At 39.7% G+C, this 21,524-nt stretch overlaps 1 protein-coding gene across 1 annotated transcript in view; it reads left to right on the top strand.

The window, feature by feature from the left end:
* Positions 1-21,524, top strand: part of LOC134355942 (immunoglobulin-like and fibronectin type III domain-containing protein 1) — an 88,077-nt gene that overhangs the window by 30,251 nt on the left and 36,302 nt on the right. The window contains exons 10-12 of the mRNA XM_063066484.1: positions 5,907-6,075; positions 6,184-6,453; positions 12,030-14,858. Of these exons, the coding sequence (XP_062922554.1) occupies positions 5,907-6,075; positions 6,184-6,453; positions 12,030-14,858 (3,268 nt within the window). The remainder of the gene's footprint in view (positions 1-5,906; positions 6,076-6,183; positions 6,454-12,029; positions 14,859-21,524) is intronic.

Genomic DNA, 21,524 nt, shown 5'->3' on the forward strand with positions numbered 1-21,524 from the left:
TTCTCCCTGTTTAGAAAATAGTCTGCACATTTATTTCTTCTAATTGTATTTCATTTGCCACTATCTTGCCCATTCTCCTAATCTGTCTAAGTCCTTCTGCACCCTTCCTGTTTCCTCCACACTACCTGCCTCTCCACCAATCTTCATATCATCTGCAAACTTGGCAACAAAGCCATCCATCTATTCATCATCTAAATCATTAATATGCAGGATAAGAAGAAGTGGGTCCCAACACCAACCCCTGCAGAACACCGCTAGTCACTGGCAGCCAACTAGAAAAGGATCCTTTTATTCTCACTCACTGCCTCATACCAATCAACCAATGTTCTAACTATGTCAGTAATTTTCCTGTAATACCATGGGCTCTTAGTTTGGTAAGCAGCCTCATGTATGGCACCTTGTCAAAGGTCTTCAGAAAGTCCAAATATACAACATCTACTGTATCCCCTTTATCTATCCTACCTGTAATCTCAAAGAATTCCAACAGGTTCATCAGACAAGATTTCTCCTTACGGAAGTCATGCTGGCTTTCTCCTATCATATCCTGTGCCTCTAAGTACTCCATAACTTCACCCTTAGCAATTGACTTCAACGTCTTCCCAACCATTGAGATCAGGCTAACTGGTCTATAACTCCCTTTGTGCTGCCGCACTCTTTTCTTAAAGAGTGAAGTGACATATGCAATTTTCCAGGCCCCCAGAACCACGCCCAAGTCCAATGATTCTTGACAGATCATTACTAATGCCTCAACAATCTCTACCGCTACTTCTTTCAGAACCCCAGGGTGCAGTTCATCTGGTCCAGGTGACTTATGTACCCTAGGTCTTTCAGCTTTTTAAGCACCTTCTCCCTGGTAATAGTAACTGCACTCACTTCACCTCCCTTACACCCTGCAACACCTTGCATACTACGAGTGTCTTCCACAGTGAAGACTGATCCAAAATACTGAGTTAGTTCATCTGCCATTACCTTGTCCCCTGTTATTATTCCTCCGGCCTCATTTTCTAGCAGTCCTATATCCACTCTCTTCTCTCTTTTACTTTTTATTTTTGTGAAAAAGCTTTTTCTATCCACCTTGGTATTGTTTGCTAGCTTGCTTTCATATTTCATCTTTCTATTTCTCATCGTAATTTGTAGTCCACATTCCAGCTACTGTTTGGAGGCCTGTATGTAACTGCCATCAGGATCCTTTCAACCTTGCAGTATCTTAACTCAACCCACAAGGATTCAACATCTTCCATAAGACCATAAGATATAGGAGAAGTAGGCCATTCAGCCCATCGATTCTGCGTCACCATTCAATCATGGGCTGATCCACTTCATCCAGTCATTCCCACTCCTGTGCTTTCACCCCATACCTTTGATGCCCTAGCTAACCAACAACCTATCTATCTCTGCCTTAAATACACTCAATGACTTGGCCTCCACAGCCTCTCATGGCAACAAATTCCACAGATTTACTACCCTCTGACTAAAGTAATTTTTCTGCACCTCAGTTCCAAAAAGATATCCTTCAATCCTGAAGTTGTGCCCTTTTGTCCTGGAATCCCCTATCATGGGAAATAACTTTGCCATATCTAATCTGTTCAGGCCTTTTAACATTTGGAATATTTCTATGAGATCCCCCCTCATTCTCCTGAACTCCAGGGAATACAGCCCAAGAGCTGCCAGACGTTCCTCATACAGTAACCCTCTCATCCCCAGAATCATTCTCGTGAATCTTCTGAACCCTCTCTAATGTCAGTATATCCTTTCTAAAATATGGAGCCCAAAACTGCACACAATACTCCAAGGATGGTCTCACAAGTGCCTTATAGCGCCTCAACATCACATCCAGGTTCTTATATTCTATACCTCTAGAAAGTAATGCCAACATTGCATTTGCCTTCTTCACAACTGACTCAACCTGCAGGTTAACTTTTAGGGTATCTTGCACAAGGACTCCCAAGTCTCTTTGCATCTCTGCATTCTGAATTCTCTCCCCATCTAAATAATAGACTGCCGGTTTCTTTCTTCCACCAAAGTGCATGACTACACACTTTCCAACATTGTATTTCATTTGCCACTTCTTTGCCCATCCCCCTAAACTCTCTGCAGGCTCCCTGTTTTCTCAACACTGCCCACTCTTCCACCTATCTTTGTATCATCTGCAAATTTAGTCACAAATTCCTTAATACCATAGTCCACGTCATTGACATACATTATAAAAAGTAACTGTCCCAACACCGACTCCTGTGGAACTCTACTGGTAACCGGCAGCCAGCCAGAATAGGATCACTTTATTCCCACTTTCTGTTTTCTGCCAACAAGCCAATGCTCCAGCCATGCTAGTAACTTCCCTGTAATTCCATAGGCTCTTACCTTGCTTAGCAGCCTCATGTGCAGCTCCTTGTCAGAGGTCTTCTGAAAATCCAAGTACACCATGTCTACTACATCTCCACAATATTCTTTGCATTTCTGGTTAGATGCTATCTGCATTTCATGGCTTTGTATTTGTACTCGGCACAATGACAGTAAAGTTGAATCTAATCTAATCTAATCTAATCTTTGTCTTCCCTGCTTGTAATTTCCTCAAAGATTTGCAGTAGGTTTGTCAGGCAGGATTTTCCATTCAGGAAACCATGCTGGCTTTGGCCTATCTTGTCATGTGCCTCCAGGTACACCATAATCTCATCCCTAACAATCGATTCCAACAACTTCCCAACCACTGATGTCAGGCTAATAGGTCTATAGTTTCCTTTCTGCTGCTTCCCACCCTTCTTAAATAGTGGAGTAGCATTTGCAATTTTCCAGTCTTCCGTTACAATGCCAGAATCTATCATTTCTTGAAAGATCATCGTTAATGCCTCCACAATCTCTCCAGCTACTTCCTTCAGAACCCAAGGGTGCATTCCATCAGGTCCAGGAGATCTATCCACCCTCAGACCATTAAGCTTCCTGAGCACCTTCTCAGTCATAATTTTCACTGCACAAACCTCACTTCCCTGACACTCTTGAATGTCCAGTATACTGCAGATGTTGTCCACTGTGAAGACTGAAGCAAAATACGCATTCAGTTCCTCTGCCATCTCTGCATCTCTCATTACAATATCTCCAGCATCACTTTCTATTTGTCCTATATCTACCCTCGACTCTCTTTTACCCTTTATATACTTCGGAAAGCTTTTAGTATCTTCTTTGATATTAGTCACCAGCTTCCTCTGATATGTCACCTTTTCCTTCTGAATGATCTTCTTAGTTTCCTTCTGAAAGTTTTTAAAAGCTCCCCAATCCTCTATCTTCCCACTACCTCTGGCTTCCTTGTATGCCCTCTCTTTTGCTTTTACTTTGGCTCGTACTTCACTTGTCAACTATGGTAGTGTCCTTCTTCCCTTTGAAAATTTCTTCTTATTTGGAATATATCTATCTTGCACTTCCCTCATTTTTCACAGACACTTCAGCCATTGCTGCTCTGCTGTCCTTCCTGCAAAAGTCCTTTTCCAGTCAACCTTGGCCAGCTCCCCTCTCAAGCCATTATAATTTCCTTTATTCCACTGAAATACTGACACATTGAATATTATTTTTTCCCTCTCAAATTTCAAAGTGAACTTGATCATATTGTGATCACTGTTCGCTTGTGGTTCCTTAACCTTAAGTTCCCTTATCACCTCCGGATCATTGCAACAACACCCAATCTGGCACAGCCGACACCCTAGTGAGCTCAACAACAAGCTGTTCTAAAAAGCCATCCCTTAGACATTCTAAAAGTTCTGTTTCTTGAGGTCCAGTACTGGCCTGGTTTTCCCAATCCACTTTCATGTTAAAATCCCCAATGATTATCATGGCATTGCCTTTCTGACATGCCTTTTCTATCTCCTGCTGTAATTGGTAATCCACATCCCAGCTGCTGTTTGGAGGCTTATATACAACTGCCATTAGGGTCCTTTTACCCTTGCTATTTCTTAACTCAACCCATAGAGACTCTACACCTTCTAATCTAATGTCATCTCTTTCCAAAAATATAATATTTCTTATACACATGGCCACACCACCCCCTCTGCCAACTAACCTATCTTTCCAATACACTGTATATCCTTGGATGTTCAGCTCCCATCCCATGTCACATCTTTCTACTGACTTGATGCCATTCTTTACCAGTAGAGCCGCACTACCCCTTCTGCCTACCTTTCTATCCCTCCAATGCAATGTGTAACCCTGTACGTTCTGCTCCCAACTACAACCATCATTCAGCCACGATTCAGTGACAGCCACAACATCATGCTTGACAATCTGTAGTCCACTTCATCTACCTTATTTCTTACACTCTGTGCATTGAGATATAATGTTCTGAGTACTTTATTTGTCTCCTTTTTTGATTCTGCATCCCTAATGCACTAAGACTCACCATATTGGCTGCAATTTTGTCCTGTCATCTGCCTGCCCTTCCTTACGGTATGACTGCACGTAATCTTTGTTTTTTATTAACCATCCATCCTGTCCTGAGTCTCTTCACTCCAGTTCCCATTCCTTTGCCAAACTAGTTTAAACCCTTCCCAGGAGCTCTAACAAACTTGTCCATGAGAATACTGGCCCCCACTCGGTTTCAAGTGCAACCCATCCCTTTTGTGCTGGTCCTACCTCCCCCAGAAGAGATCCCAATGATCCAAGAACCTGAAGCCCTGTCCCCTGCACCAGCTTCTCAGCCATGCATTTAACTGCCAAATCATCCTGTTTCTACCCTCACTGCTGCCTGGCACAGTTAACAATCCAGAAGTTACTACTCTGGAGATCCTGCTTCTCAGCTTTCTGCCTGGCTCTCTAAAAACTCTCTTCAAAACCTCATTGGTTTTCCTTCCTATATCACTGATACCAAAATGTACCAAGATATCTGGCTGCTCTCCCTCCCTCTCCAAAATATTGTGGACATGATCGGAGACATCCCCGACACTGTCACCTGGGAAGCAACATACCATCCAGATGTCCCATTCACATCCACAGAATCTCCTGTCTATTCCTCTGACTATTGAGTCTCCTATCACTACTGCTCCCCTCTTCTCCCTGTTTCCCTTCTGTTCCACAGACCCCTGCTCATTGCCAGTACCTTCTCTTCGTGGCATTCCCCTGGCAGGTCATCCCCCACAAAAGTAACCAAAATAGTAAACTCATTATTTAGGGATATGGCCACAGGGGTGCTCTGCACTAGCTGCCTATTCGCATTCCCAGCTACCTGCCTCATGCAATTTAGGGGTGACTATTTCCCTGTAACTCTAATCGATTATCTCCTCACTCTCCCATACAAGTCGAAGTTCATCCAGTTGCTACTCCAGGTCCCGAACACGTTCTTCAAGGAGCTGCAGCTGGATGCACCAGGGAGATGCAGTTCCCTACAGGACTCTGGGTCTCCCAGGACTCCAACATCCAGCATGAAGGACACACAATGGCCATTTAAACTACACTAAGTATGCCTGACACAGTAAGGAAAAAGTGATGCTTAACAGAAACTTACCTGGACAAATTACCCAGAGTGGACACCTTTCTCGAACCGAAACCTCCTTTAAACCAAAGCCTGACAATCCCACTTCCACCACTGACCCACTCCCAACAATGGCCAATCCGCTTGTCCCTTCTGTACTCTTATTTGCTACTCCCTGCACTGCTCCCACCGCTAATTGGTCTGTTGGAATGAAAATGAACTCATGCGAAGCTCCCCTTTTAAATGAGCGCCACTGACCTCTAAGAAACCTCCTCACTGTGTGCTACTCCCACCACTGATTTGGGCTGCCAGAATGAAACTAAACGCCTGCGATGCTTTCCTTTTAAGTGAATGCTGCTAACCTGCAAGAAACCTCACTGTGTGAATATTTAAAAGATTTAATATCCTTAACTTCATTCCACTTGGATTCTGCTCCGCTTGTGATTTGTTAAAGGATGAAGAAATGATCCCATATTCAATGAGTGAAGAAGGGAAGCACCATCTTAAGCATGTTGGCAAAAGATATAACTTCTGTATCAAAGATCTTCAGCCAGAAGATATTGGAATGTACAAGATAACTGTTGAAGATGCATCTGTTTTTGCAACAGAGATTGATATTAGCCGTAAGTTTCATTTCTGCAGAACATGGAATTAATACCTACACAATCTGATAATTTACCTTCATTATAATCTTAATTGCAGTGTTCATTCTTTTTTATTTGTAATTGCAGATATTCCAGTTGCTTTCAAACAGTTATTGCAAGGATGTAAATGTAATGAAACAGAAGATGCTGTCTTTGGATGCACCATTTCAGTACCAATACCTGTCGAGTGGTTATACAAAAATATGACCCTGGAAGATAGTGATAAGTATCAAATTATTGAGTCACCAGATGGTTTAACACATCGTCTGATTGTAAAGGATGTACATCTTGGAGATAGTGGAGTGTACACCATTATAGCAGGAGCTAGATCCTCAAGTGCACGCTTAACCGTGGGAAGTAAGTCTAACCTATTAGAAGAAGATAATACCAATATAAGACCTGACTTCCTTTCAGTCTTTGCTAACATAAACCTTTCATGAGTGTTCCTTCAGAAACAATGCACTTTAAGTATTACGTGTGTGAGAATTAGAAAAAAAGAGTTAAAAAGCAGCAAAAATACATATTTTTATGCTCATCTATAAGATAACCACTTTACTAGACTAGGATTCTCATTTCAAATATACTGAGTTGATACTAACTCTCTTGTCAGTCAGAAAACCTGGAGAAGGATGTGGTGACACTGCTGATTTACAGGGTGGGCAGGCATGTGTTTAAGTAATCAAGACAGTAAGAATCCAAAGCTGTAGACAGTATGGCTCCTTGAGAATGACCTACCATTCAGTAATGTCATGATTGATATTCTATGGCTAGTTTTCCCATCCATAGTTCTTGGTGTACAGAATTCTGTCAAATTCGTATTTTACATTCCTGACAAGTGGAATCCTCAAGCTCATTTTCTGGCTCATCACTGTCTTAAAGGGCTGGGTATTTATTCTGAAACCGTGACTCCATTTCTGGACTTGCAATCAAGTAATTTTTTTCTCATTTTTGGCCCTTCAAATATTATGAGCAGTTTATAATTTTAAATGAGACCATCATTTTAATCTTCAGTATTCCAGAGAATATATGCAGTAAAACTGTTCATCCTGTTCAAATTCGCTTAAGTCAGCCATAGTCTCCCAAGAATCAATTTAGTGATTTATTTTGTTGCAACTTTTGAGGTAATTTTATCTTTCCATACATAAAGAAATCAAAATTATATAGATATTTTCAAATCAAGTCCTTTTGATTATACAATTAGGCAGATTATACAAGATTCATACAACACCTCACTTGCAACAAGGATGAATATACCATTTGCTTTCCCAACTTCTCATTGTATCTGTAAACTTATTTTGCAGTTTGTATACAGTACTTACTAATTTCTCACTTTTTCAACTATTTTATTTTTTTTCATTCTTCTGGCCATACCTCCCCATATTATATTCCATTTGCCATCTTCTTTCCCATCCAATCTTCACAGTTATTGTAAAGGGCTGGGTTGATCAGACCCAACTATGCGAGTATCCAGGAGATATGGTAATAAGTGTACAAGCACAACAAAATAACTTAAGCCTAATTTATTATCATAAAATGGAAAACACAAAAAAACCACTCAAAATACTACATAGCAAGTCACAAAGATTACAGCAAGTCATATAGGTTTCTGGTCTCATGATTCCTTTACCACTTGCTTGTTGCTGCTTGGGGATCTCCAATTTCTGACTTGTGAAGCCACCCCTGGGTCTCAGACACCAGTCACAATCCCAGTCACAGTTTAAGTCCAAAGAAAATTCAAAAAACAGCTCAATATATCCACAAGCTTCACAAGCATAGAGTAACTATGAGACAGACAAACCCTTTGATCTTACATTAATTCAACCTGTTTATATCAAATACACATTGCGTGTCCATTAACATAGTATTCAATACACCCTCATAGATCGATTAGACATTTTGATGGTCACTCCTTGTTATCTCATTCACGCTCAGCATTTCCTAAACTCCCAATATCTGGACACACAGTATTCCTTGGTCTTACAAAGTACATGAACATTCACATATAAACAATAAGGTCAAATCCAGCATTGACTTGACAGACATTTATTCAATGCTTCTTAAAATCTAATACGCTACAGTTATGTCCTACAGAAGGATCTATTGCAGAAGGAGATCGGTGGGTCCACCAAATCCATACCATCTCCCCCTCCTTATTTTTCAATAGCTCCTTTAATTCATTTTGTCATAAAACTGCTCTAAATGATAGGTTACAGCATCCAATTAACCTGTCAACACAGCTCTGGTATATAGCAGAAAAATGGAGCATACACAGGAAATCCAGGCATAAAGTGAACATGCTAACATCGTATAAATAGCACTTGAAATCAGGATTGAACCTTCGTCCCTGGAGATGTTAACTGTCAGTATTTCATTCTGTGCCACCATATCACCCTCTCCTTCTGGATCTTCTTAGTCTTCTCATCACAGTTTCCTTGAGAAGAAGATGATTAGACTCTTCATCTATGATGATAACTTGTATTGTAAACAGTTCCAACAACTTCCACTGATTCCACTAGTTGCATTGACACATTCCAGATTGAAAATTTCTGAATTAGTACCATCCTCTGTCTTCAGTCACTGAAATAATCTCCAGTTCATGTACACATGCTACCCTAATCTTATTATCCTAAATCTCGTGTAACAATTCCTTGCATTACATCTTACTTAATATTTTCTGAAAATCCAAATCATTTATATCCTTTACTTACCTCCATAGCTAGCAATATCTGCAAAATAATACTGAAAGATGCATCAGAATATCTTACATAAAATGGTTTTGATCCTGCACAATTATGTTGTGATGATCTATGTGCCTTGTTTCCTGTTCATTGTAATAGATAGTTGTCTAATAATAGATCTCTAGCATTTTGCCCATACTGTGTTAGACTACCTAACTGAAAGTTCCCTGTTTTCTTTTACTTTTAAACAGCAGTGTTGCAACTATGACCTTCCAAAACAGGAGATGATTCTTGTCTAGTAAATCCTAGAAGATCAAAGGCTTGGCATCTATCATCTCTGGAGCACTGCTTTTGAGCACAAATAATTTTCAGTACTTTACAAATGACAGTTCAAAAAGTCAATCAGAATTAAAAAGGGGTTATCATACGCTGGTTTATCATAGGTTCAGGGATTTACAGGCTTTTTGTCATCTACTTTTCCTTCAGTATGTGATATATGTATATACATTATTACAATATTATTCTCTGCATATATTAATAGATTACTTTTATTTATCTAAAAATTGAACATTACCATCTTTTGATGTGGTAAGCATGGGCTATTTACCTACTTTTCATGTATTTTTGACCAAGGCTAGAAACTCTTCAAGGGAATGTGAATGGGCATTAGAGTTTCTAGCCTTGGTCAAAAATACATGAAAAGTAGAACTTTTGGATATAGCACATGAATTCATGTTTAAAGCAGGACCTGTTATGCAAACCGGGAAAACATGGGGACAAGGGATTATTGCACTCTTCATTTCCAATAAAGGATCATTGATTGGTAATATTGATTCTAATCTTCTTTACATACTTGCTGCCTAACCTGCTCATTATTTCCACCATTTTCAGTTTGCAGTTCAGATTTCCAGTATCTGCAGTGGCTCACTTTCAGATTGAAGAGCAAGGTTACAAAATGTTTAATGTAGGATAGCAATGTGAAAGTACAAACTTATTAACCAGCATCTCATTCGATGTGCCCCCTTATTTTTATGATGTAATAATGAAAGTCAATGGTTTCCCCAAAAATCTCCAATTACTGCCAGTAGCAAAAGAAATATAAGTAGTCCAAGAAGTTATCAGTTGCACAATTGACAGTGGGCAAACATTAGCTATGCTGAGGTGAGTGGGTCAATTTCCTTACAGCCTCCAACAATTTGAACACTAGGGCAATCAAACACACACTGCCGCTTTTATAAGCTATAAGTGCATCATAACAGATAAATAAGAATTTTTGACAATTGTCTTTTCTTTTTGTAGTATTTTAATCATCTTTTGCTGATTTCTGACTCCTGGACCTTTTAGAGAATACACTGGACAATATTTTTTTTTCGAAAGTGTTGCTTCCTCAGATGTTTTTTCTTTTGTTTATGATCGACCACTTGAAGCTGAACACAAATACAATTTCAGACTACTCGCATCACTTAGGAATTTGGAGGAACAAGAAATTAACTTTTATTGAATTTAATGCATTTAATTGCATAATGGTGCTGATGGTTTGCAATAGTTCAACTAAGCTAAAGATGTTTTGTTGATGATTTTAATTTGCACTCCATGTCTGAGGCTTCTCACCTAAGTGTCCAACAACAATCAGCCAACATTGATTGACTCCAGTTGCCCTGATACGTTTTTCCAAGACCACAATGTCCTGCTGAAACCTTTCACAATGCTCATCAAGATTTGCAGGGAAGAAGTCCAGACAGAAATGTAGAAAATGAATCTTTAGTGATATGTTGCACTTCATGGTTTTGTATGCTTGCAGCATGTTGTCAACCAGTGGCAGCTAGTTTGGTGTTCTGTAGTTGTCAGGAAAAATTTCAACAATATCCTTGAATCCCTTCCATGCGATTTTGTCCAGTCCCACTAGAAGTTCCTCCAGTCACCTGTCATTGATGACCTGTTTGATTTGTGCATCAACTAAAATGCCTTCCTCAATCTTAGTATCAATTATTCTGACCTGAAGTATGAATTGAAATAACAAATATAGGGGTTTTCAAAAAATGTTGCATGATATAGAACTTTCATGGTGATATTCATGATTAGCAATCTAAAATCCATAAGACACACCCAAATGTATACAGGAAGCAAAATCTTTGTTGTCCAGTGATATTGCAAGTGCTTTTTTTTAAAATCCAACCTTGCTCTCATCTAGTCAGCCAGAGTTGCCCCACTTCTTCAATTGTTTTTTTCTATTTTGCAAGTGAATGTATACACTTTAGGAACTATAAATTTTATGTTTTAATGATTGACATTGCTTATTTATCATTATATGTTTTAACCTAATGTCCCAGTTCACCTTTGCCAAACTGCATTTATTTTCCTGACTTCAGTAATGATTTATAAATACAGATAGCAGGTATATGTACCTAAACTAGTGTAATCATATTTATACGCACAGATCAATCTCTAATGATGTAATTTGTCTTTTTAAGGTGACTGGGTAGCAATGTAACTCTGCTGTTAAACTACTCGTGCTGGGAGAAAAATAATCAGCAAGGGAGTTTTCAAAGGAAGGGGTATTCTTTGAAAACCTTGGTCTCCCTTGTCCCGATGATCAGGTTCACCCTGTGCACACCACACCCAACCAATCCCACTGTATTTCATTCCCTCCAATTATTCTTCAAGTTAGTACCCATAGAAAGAAGCAAAAACTGGAGAACAGTATTGTGACCAGTGAGTAAAAATGATAATGCTTAGCCTACTCAAGTACTCTTCCTTATCAGGAGATGAAAAGATTGCTAAAGGAAACACAGGACCAATTCTGATACAAAACTATGGGGTTTTGGATCTATAAGAAACAGATATGAGAATTTTAAGAGAAAGGAAGAACATTGTCAACAGAACAAGAGAGGGAATTATAGGGTTGAATTGTATGATTAGCAGAAAATATTAATAGCCGAAAGACTAATCTGGAAAAGTTGAAGCAGGTGGAAATGAAAATGTTTAAACTATGGAATGGAGGGTAAATATTCTCATCAGTTTGATATTGTGAAAACATCAGCATCTCAGAGGAAAATTCATAAGTAAGTGTGTGAGACCAGGAGAAAGGTTTGTTAACACAACCTAAAATTTGTTAAATTTAATTTTAGCATTTCTTTTGAATTCCTTAAGATAGTTTGCCAAATTTCTACTGAATGGAATATTTCTCTTTTAAATCATTTTATTGATAGGCATGTTATTACAATAACTAATAAATCATTCTAACTCTCATTATAGAAAATCTCGATGCCACCTCACATCATTCAAGAAGTGAAAAGAACTCTTTGGATATAAATTTGAAAGAAGATTTGGATGATTTAAAGAAAGATGGCACTAAAGGCATTACAGACAGATTATCACGTAATAAAGATATAACTAAAGATGGTCTGAAGGAAGGAAATAATCTTTCAGAAGCTGACAGAACTCGATTTCATAGAAGAGGATTGCAGGACTCAACAGGAGATGGGTTGTATGGAGATGATCTAAGTGACATGGGGAAATATGACAGAATGGGAAAAGATAGTAGTGCAATTGGAAGAGATGGATTAGGGAGAATGGATGAAGATGGCTTGGATACATTGCGTGGCCAGGGAAAGGATAACATGCATCAGCTGCATAGAATGGGAAAAGATGGTAAGGGCAGTTTGGTTGGAATGAATGAAGAAGAAATGGGAATTGGTGGTGAAGGCAGACAAGATGGAATAGAAAGATATGGAGGCGATAGATTGGGTGGAATTGGAGCAGATGGCATGGATATTTGGGATGTAATGGGAAAAAGTGGGAAGGGCCAACTAGTTGGAGAGGGAAAAGGTAGGATAGACAACTTGGATGAAATCGGAAAAGATGCGACTGGAAATTTGGGTGGAGTAGGAAATCATGGGAAGGTTCAGTTGGGTGGAATGGGACTAGAAATCACAGATAGTTTGGATGGGATGGGTAAAAAGGGACAAGATAGTTTGTATGGAATGGGAAATGAAGGCAAGTGGGGATGGGATGGAAAAGAAAAAGATGGGAAAGACAGTATGTATGGAATGGTAAAAGAAGGAAATAGTGGTTGGGGTGGGATGGGAAAAGAAGGAAAGGGCAGTTTGCATGCAATGGAAAATGAGGGAAAGGGAACTGGTGGAAAGGGAAGATGTGATGGATTGGGAAAAGATGGTATGGATGGATTAGATGGAATGGGAAAAGGTGGCATGGCTGGATTAGATGGAATGGGAAAAGGTGGCATGGGAAGATCAGATGGAATGGGGAAAGGTGGCATGGGAGGATCAGATGGAATGGGAAAAGGTGGTATGGGTGGATTAGATGGAATGGGAAAAGGTGGTATGGGAGGATTAGATGGAATGGAAAAAGGTGGCATGGCTAGATTAGATGGAATGGGAAAAGGTGGCATGGCTGGATTAGATGGAATGGGAAAAGGTGGCATGGGAGGATCAGATGGAATGGGGAAAGGTGGTATGGGAGGACTGGATGGAATGGGAAAGGGCGGAATGAGTGGATCAGATGGAATGGGAAAAGGTGGTATGGGAGGATTGGATGGAATGGGAAAAGTTGGCATGGCTGGATTAGATGGAATGGGAAAAGCTGGCATGGGTGGATTAGATGGAATGGGAAAGGGTGGTATGGGAGGATTAGATGGAATGGGAAAAGGTAGCATGGGAGGATTAGATGGAATGGGAAAAGGTGGCATGGGTGGATTAGATGGAATGGGAAAAGGTGGCATGGGTGGATTAGATAGAATGGGAAAAGGTGGCATGGCTGGATTAGATGGAATGGGAAAAGGTGGTATGGGTGGATTAAATGGAATGGGAAAAGGTGGTATGGGAGGATTAGATGGAATGGGGAAGGGTGGTATGGGAGGATTAGATGGAATGGGAAAAGGTGATATGGGAGGATTACATGGAATGGGAAAAGGTGGTATGGGAGGATTAGATGGAATGGGGAAAGGTGGTATGGGTGGATTAGATGGAATGGGAAAAGGTGGCATGGGTGGATTAGATGGAATGGGAAAAGGTGGCATGGGTGGATTAGATGGAATGGGAAAAGGTGGCATGGGTGGATTAGATGGAATGGGAAAAGGTGGCATGGGTGGATTAGATGGAATGGGGAAAGGTGGTATGGGAGGATTAGATGGAATGGGAAAAGGTGGCATGGCTGGATTAGATGGAATGGGAAAAGGTGGCATGGGTGGATTAGATGGAATGGGAAAAGGTGGCATGGGTGGATTAGATGGAATGGGGAAAGGTGGTATGGGAGGATTAGATGGAATGGGAAAAGGTGGCATGGGTGGATTAGATGGAATGGGGAAAGGTGGCATGGGTGGATTAGATGGAATGGGGAAAGGTGGCATGGGAGGATTAGATGGAATGGGAAAAGGTGGCATGGGTGGATTAGGTGGAATGGGTGGATTTGATGGAAGAGGAACAGCTGGAAAGGGCAGATTGGAAGAAACAGGTAAAAATGGGAAGGATACTTGGGATGGAATGGGGAAAGATATGAAAGGCAGAGTGGATGCAAGGAGTTTTGGTGAAAAGGACAAATGGAATGAAATGGAAGAAAGTGACCTGCGTGTATCAGAAGGAATGGGAAAAGATGGAAAGAGCAGATTGGTTGGAGTTGGAAAGGATGGCAATAATAGTTTGGTTGGAATTAGTAAAGACCAATTGGATGGCAGTGGAACAACTGATATGAAAGGTCTAAGTAGCAAAAGCAGATTGAACACATTTGGTTCTAATCAAGACAAAAGTGGCTTGGAAGGGTATAGTGGCACTGCCTTTGCTGGAATTGGTGCTAAAGATCAGAGTGGGTTTGAAGCCATTAATGCCTTGAGTATGGCTGGTGCACTCTCGAATATGAGTGGAAGTGCTGGAGATGTAAACGATGGGCGCACCTCATCAGCCAGCAATAAAAGAGGTTTACTGCGAGATGACCAAATGTCAATCCAAGATGAATCCATGGATGAGAGTAAACAAGACCTGTTGGCTTCTGATTTATCCCAGAGTCAACAAAGCAGCCATGCTAGAAGAAGACATAGAAGACTTTCTGAAAGTGAACTCAAGAGCAAAGGTAAATAATTACTGTAGTATGAATTTCTGTCATACCTGAAACTATACCCTGAAGTGATTGTTTTTATTATGGTAATGTTGACAATGGTGGATCTTATTTGTTCTTGAAATTCCATGATTCTTTCCTACCGTTTTTTTTAGATACAGCACGGAATACACCCTTCAGGAGATAGAGAGGAGCTACAGGGAGTTAGCCACCCAGAGGATGCAGGAGTTAGATAAATGGGTGACAGTCAGGGAAGCAAAGAGAAGAGCTCAGATAGTAGAGAGCACCCCTGTGGCCATCCCCCTCAGTAATCTTATCTCATATTGGATGCAGCTGAAGGGGATGACCTGACAAAGGATGACCACGGCGATCGGGTCTTTGGCATTGAGCCTGGTTCTATGGTGCAGAAGGGAAAGAGGAAGATAAGTAATGCAGTAGTCATAGGGGATTCCATAGTGAGGGGAACAGACAGGAGGTTCTGTCAACCTGATAGAGCTACCCGCATGGTGTGTTGCCTCCCAGGTGCCAGGGTACGGGATGTCTTGGATCGGATGCAAAGTATTCTGAAGAGAGAGGGTGTACAGCCAGAAGTCTTGGTACCAATGACATAGGTAGAAAAAGGGAGGAGGTCCTGAAGAGAGAATTCAGGGAGTTAGGTAGGATGCTGAAAAACAGGACCTCTAGGGTAGTAATCTCAGGATTGCTGCCTGTGTCACATGCTAGCGAGTGCAAGAATGGCACGATCAGGCGTATTAATGTGTGGCTGAGAGACTGGTGTAGGGGGCAGGGATTCAGATTCCCGGATCACTGAGGCCTCTTCTCAGGGAGGTATGACCTGTACAAAAAGGAAGGGTTACACCTGAACCCAAAAGGGGTCCAATATCCTAGCAGGCACATTTAATGGAGCTGTTAGGGAGGGTTTAAACTAAGTTGGCAAGGGGATGGGAACCGGAGTGATAGGGTTGAGGAAGGGGATAACAGAAATAAATCAAAGATAGTATGCAACAGGGATTATAGAAAGAACAAGGAGTAGATGAGGCCTAATCACAGCCAGTGGCATGAGTAACAGGGCAATAGAGGCATGGTGCAGTTAAAACAGAAAGCAACAAATACTGGACTGAAAGTGGTATATTTGAATGCATGTAGCATAAGGAATAAAATGGACGATCTTGAAACTCAGCTACAGATTGGCAGATACGACATTGTTGCCATCTCTGAAACTTGGCTAAAGGATGGCTGCCATTGAGAGCTGAACATCCAAGGATATATGGTGTATCGGAAAGATAGGTTAGTAGGTAGAGGGGGTGGTGTGGCTCTGTGTATAGGAAATCATATTAAATCATTAGAAAGAGATAACATAGGATTGGAAGGCATAGAGTCTCTATGGGTTGAGTTAAGAAATGGCAAGGGTAAAAGGACCCTAGTGGCAGTTGTATACAGGCCTCCAAACAGCATCCAAGATGTGAATAAACAAATTACAGCAGGAGGTAGAAGGGGCATGTCAGAAAGGCAATGTCATGATAACCACTTTAACATGAAAGTGGATTGGGAAAACTAGATCAGTACTGGACCTCAAGTGACAGAGTTTGTAGAATGTCTAAGGGATGGCTTTTTAGAATAGCTTGTTGCTGAGCCCACTAGGGGATTGGCTGTGCTGGATTGGGTGCTGTGCAATGATCCAGAGGTGATAAGAGAGCTTAATGTTAAGGAACCCTTAGGGAACACTGATCACAATATGATTGAGTTCACATTGAAATTTGAGAGGGAAAAAATAAAATCTAATATGTTGGTATTTCAGTGCAATAAAGGAAATTACAATGGCATGAGAGGGGAACTGGCCAAAGTTAAATGGAAAGGGACATTTGCAGGAAGGACAACAGAGCAGCAATGGCTGGAGTTTCTGTGAAAAATGAGCGAAGTGCAAGACAGATATATTCCAAATAAGAAGAAATTTTGAAAGGGATGAAGGACACTGCCAAGGCTGACAAGTGAAGTCAGAGCCAAAGTAAAAGCAAAAGAGAGGGCATTCAAGGAAGCCAGAGTTAGGGGGAAGAGATTGGATTGGGAAGCTTTTAAAAATTGCAGAAGGAAACTAAGAATGTCATTAGGATAGAAAAGATGAATTATGAAAGGAAGCTGGCAACTAATATCAAAGAAGATACCAAAAGTTTTTTTAAGTATATAAAGGGTAAAAGAGAGTTGAGGTTAGGTATAGGACCAGTACAAAATGATGCTGGAGATATTGTAATGAGAGATGCAGAGATGGGAGAGGAACTGAATGCATATTTTGCATCAGTCTTCACAATGGAATATGTCTGCAGCATACTGGACATTCAAGAGTGTTCCAGGATTGACTATTGTTTTATTGATAACCAAATGGTTCCATTAGTTCGATCTTGTGAATATAAAGAGATTGCTATCTCTGACCATGCTCCTGTGCTTTTATCCATAAATCCTCCTGGTTTTCCTCAGACAAACAGATTCTGGCATTTTAATTTAACTTTGTTATCTGACAAGGATTTCTTAAAGCATATATTAGAGGACAAATCATTTTTATACTGCAAGTGTTAAGAAAAAAAGCTAATAAAGAGAGAATTAATTTAGCCAATCAGCAGAAACAATTAGATGAAGAATATGCTTTGACTTCAGATCCTGTTTTATATAAAAGACGGGTTGAAATTAAAACTAAATATGATTTTTTATTAACATACCCTATTGAAACTCAACTCCTAAAGGATAAAAGTCAATTTTATACTCATGGAGATAAAACAGGTAAATTATTGGCTAACCAAATTAAAACTTGTAGTGCTAAACGACAGATTAAAGAAATTTATAATGCTAATGGTATTAGGACAACTGATCATTTAGAAATAAATGATACTTTTAGAAAAATTTATTCAAAACTTTATAGTTCTAATCTTCTTAAAGGTAATACTGTAATAGATTTTTTTTAGACCAAATAAATATCCCTATGCTTTCTGTTGATAACCAGAAACAGTTGGATCAATGCATTTCCAATGAAGAAATAGCCAAGGCTGTACATTCAATGCATTCAGGGAAAGCTCCAGGTCCCGATGGATTTTCTGGAGAATTCTATAAGGCTTTTTCTTCTTTGCTTATAACTCATTTATGTTCAGTTTTTTCAGATTCTTTTAAGTCAGGTAGGTTGTCGCAATCTTTCTACGAAGCTTATATTTCACTTATCCTTAAAAAAAAATAAGAACCCAACTGAATGTTCTTCATATAGACCAACTTTCTTACTTAATGTTGATGCTAAAATTCTATCTAAAGTTCTGGCCTGTAGGATGGAAAATATCTTACTATCCATCATTTCTGACAATCAGACTGGTTTTATTAAACATTGATATTCTCATTTTAATATTCATTAATTATTAAATGTTATCTATTCTTCTTCTAAGGAGATATCAGAGTGCATGATATCCTTAGATGCTGAGAAGGCTTTTGATTGGGTTGAGTGGCATTATTTATTTAAAATCTTAGAAAAATTTAATTTTTGGTCCAATTTTATTCAATGGATTGAATTACAGCATTTATCCCCTTTTGCTCGGGTTCTTACTAATTCTCAGAATTCTAAACCATTTAAACTTCATCGTGGAACCAGATAAGGTTGCCCTTTGCGTCCTTTGCTTTTTCACCTGGCTTTAGAACTTTTAGCTATTGCTTTTCAAGAATCTAATGATAACACTGGTATTGTACGGAAGGATATTATCCACAAAGTTTCACGTTATGTGGATGATTTATTGCTTTACATTTCTAATGTCGAAACTTCATTACCTTCTGTGCTTTCTTTACTCTCTTGTATTAGTCAGTTTTCTGGATATAAACTGAACCTACACAAGAGTGAACTTTTTCCTTTGAATAATTTGCCATTAACTGATATTAACCTTCCTTTTAAAATCATAAGAAACCAATTCACTTATTTGTGTGTAATGATTACCAAGAATTATAAATACCTGTTTAAAAAAAATTTTCTTACTTTATTAAATTATATAAAAAGAACAGTATCAAATTGGTCACCTCTTTCGTTATCATTGATTGGTCGAATTAATTCTATTAAAATAAATGTTTTACCAAAATTTATATACCTCTTTCAGGTTTTACCTGTTTTTATTCCTAAGTCCTTTTTTGACTCTCTGGACTCTATTTTGTCGTCCTACATATGGAAAAATAAACGTTCTCAATTGAATAAAGTTCACCTCCAGAAAGTTAAAAAGAATGGAGGTTTAGTTTTACCAAATTTTAGGTTTTATTACTGGGCAGCTAATATACGGAATCTCACGTTTTGGTTATACTGTATTAATCATGAGGACTGTTACGAGTGGGTTTCTTTAGAAGCTAACTCGGTTAATAAAGTTTCTATTATCTCTCTCTTGGGATCTTCACTTCCTTTATCCTTAAGTAAGATAACTGAAAATGTGGTAGTCAAATATACTTTAAGGATTTGGATACAATTTAGAAAACACTTTGGTTTATTGAGATTCTCCCTTTCTAGTCCCATTTTAAAAAAAATTTTTTTTAAGCCTTCTATGACTGATGTAGTTTTTAAACAATGGGAAAGATTGGGCATTACATGTTTCCGGGATCTGTTTGTTGGAGGCAGTCTTTCTTCATTCGAACAAATGTCCACTAAATATAGTTTACCAAAAACCCATTTTTTTCAGTACTTATAATAGAACATAGAACATAGAATAGTACAGCACAGTACAGGCCCTTCGGCCCACAATGCTGTGCCAACCCTCAAACCCTGCCTCCCATATAAACCCCCACCTTAACTTCCTCTATATACCTGTCTAGTAGTCTCTTAAACTTCACTAGTGTATCTGCCTCCACCACTGACTCAGGCAGTGCATTCCATGCACCAACCACTCTCTGAGTAAAAAACCTTCCTCTAATATCCCCCTTGAACTTCCCACCCCTTACCTTAAAGCCATGTCCTCTTGTATTGAGCAGTGGTGCCCTGGGGAAGAGGTGCTGGCTATCCACTCTATCTATTCCTCATATTATCTTGTACACATTTATCATATCTCCTCTCATCCTCCTTCTCTCCAAAGAATAAAGCCCTAGCTCCCTTAATCTCTGATCATACTGCATACTCTCTAAACTAGGCAGCATCCTGGTAAATTTCCTCTGTACCCTTTCCAATGCTTCCACACCCTTCCTCTAGTGAGGCGACCAGAAATGGCACAGTACTCCATTTGTGGCCTAACCAGAGTTTTATAGAGCTGCATCATTACATCGCGACTCTTAAACTCTATTCCTCGACTTATGAAAGCTAACACCCCATAAGCTTTCTTAACTACCCTATCTAACTGTGAGACAACTTTCAGGGATCTGTGGACATATACCCCCAGATCCCTCTGCTCCTCCACACTACCAAGTATCCTGCCATTTAATTTGTACTCTGCCTTGGAGTTTGTCCTTAGAAAGTGTACTACCTCACACTTCTCCGGGTTCAACTCCATCTGCCACTCCTGCATCCTATCAATGTCCCTCTGCAATCTTTGACAATCGTCTACACTATCTACAACACCACCAACCTTTGTGTCATCTGCAAACTTGCCAACCCACCCCTCTGCCCCCACATCCAGGTCGTTAATAAAAATCACGAAGAGTAGAGGTCCCAGAACAGATCCTTTTGGGACACCACTAGTCACAATCCTCCAATCTGAATGTACTCCCTCCACCATGACCCTCTGCCTTCTGCAGGCAAGCCAATTCTGAATCCACCTGGCCAAACTTCCCTGGATCCCATGCCTTCTGACTTTCTGAATAAGCCTACCGTGTGGAACCTTGTCAAATGCCTTACTAAAATCCATATAGATCAGATCCACTGCACTACCTTCATCTATATGCCTGGTCATCTCCTCAAAGAACTCTATCAGGCTTGTTAGACATGATTTACCCTTCACAAAGCCATGCTGACTGTCCCTGATCAGACCATGATTCTCTAAATGCCCATAGATCCTATCTCTAAGAATCTTTTCCAACAGCTTTCCCACCACAGACGTAAGGCTCACTGGTCTATAATTACCCGGACTATCCCTACTACCTTTTTTGAACAAGGAGACAACATTCACCTCCCTCCAATCCTCCGGTACCATTCCCGTGGACAAAGAGGACATAAAGATCCTAGCCAGAGGCTCAGCAATCTCTTCCCTTGCCTCATGGAGCAGCCTGGGGAATATTCCATCAGGCACCGTCAAATTAGAGATATTCTGCGATCTCAATTATATACATTTCCTAATATTCCTGATAAGAACATATTAGATGAAATTCTTAATATGAAATCATTTTATAATGGTTCAATATCCAATATTTATGATATGTTGTTGGGAATGAGAAATAATTCTTTAGACAAAATCAAAAATTTTTGGGTACAAGATTTACAGACCTCAATTTCTGAAGAAACTTGGAATGAGATTTTTAAATTGGTTAAGACTTCATTGTTATGTGCTCATCATTCTCTCCTACAACTTAAAGTGGTTCATAGGGCTTATATAAACAAGGATAAGTTATCCCATTTTTATATGGATATATCTCCCTACTGTGATAGGTGTAACAATGGAGAAGCTTCATTTATTTATATGTTTGGACGTACCCAAGTCTTGGAAAATATTGGACGGAAGTATTCCAAACGTTTTCTGGACTCCTTAAAGTAAA

Source organism: Mobula hypostoma, chromosome 13 (assembly GCF_963921235.1).
Source record: "Mobula hypostoma chromosome 13, sMobHyp1.1, whole genome shotgun sequence".
NCBI classification, from domain to species: Eukaryota; Metazoa; Chordata; class Chondrichthyes; order Myliobatiformes; family Myliobatidae; genus Mobula; species Mobula hypostoma.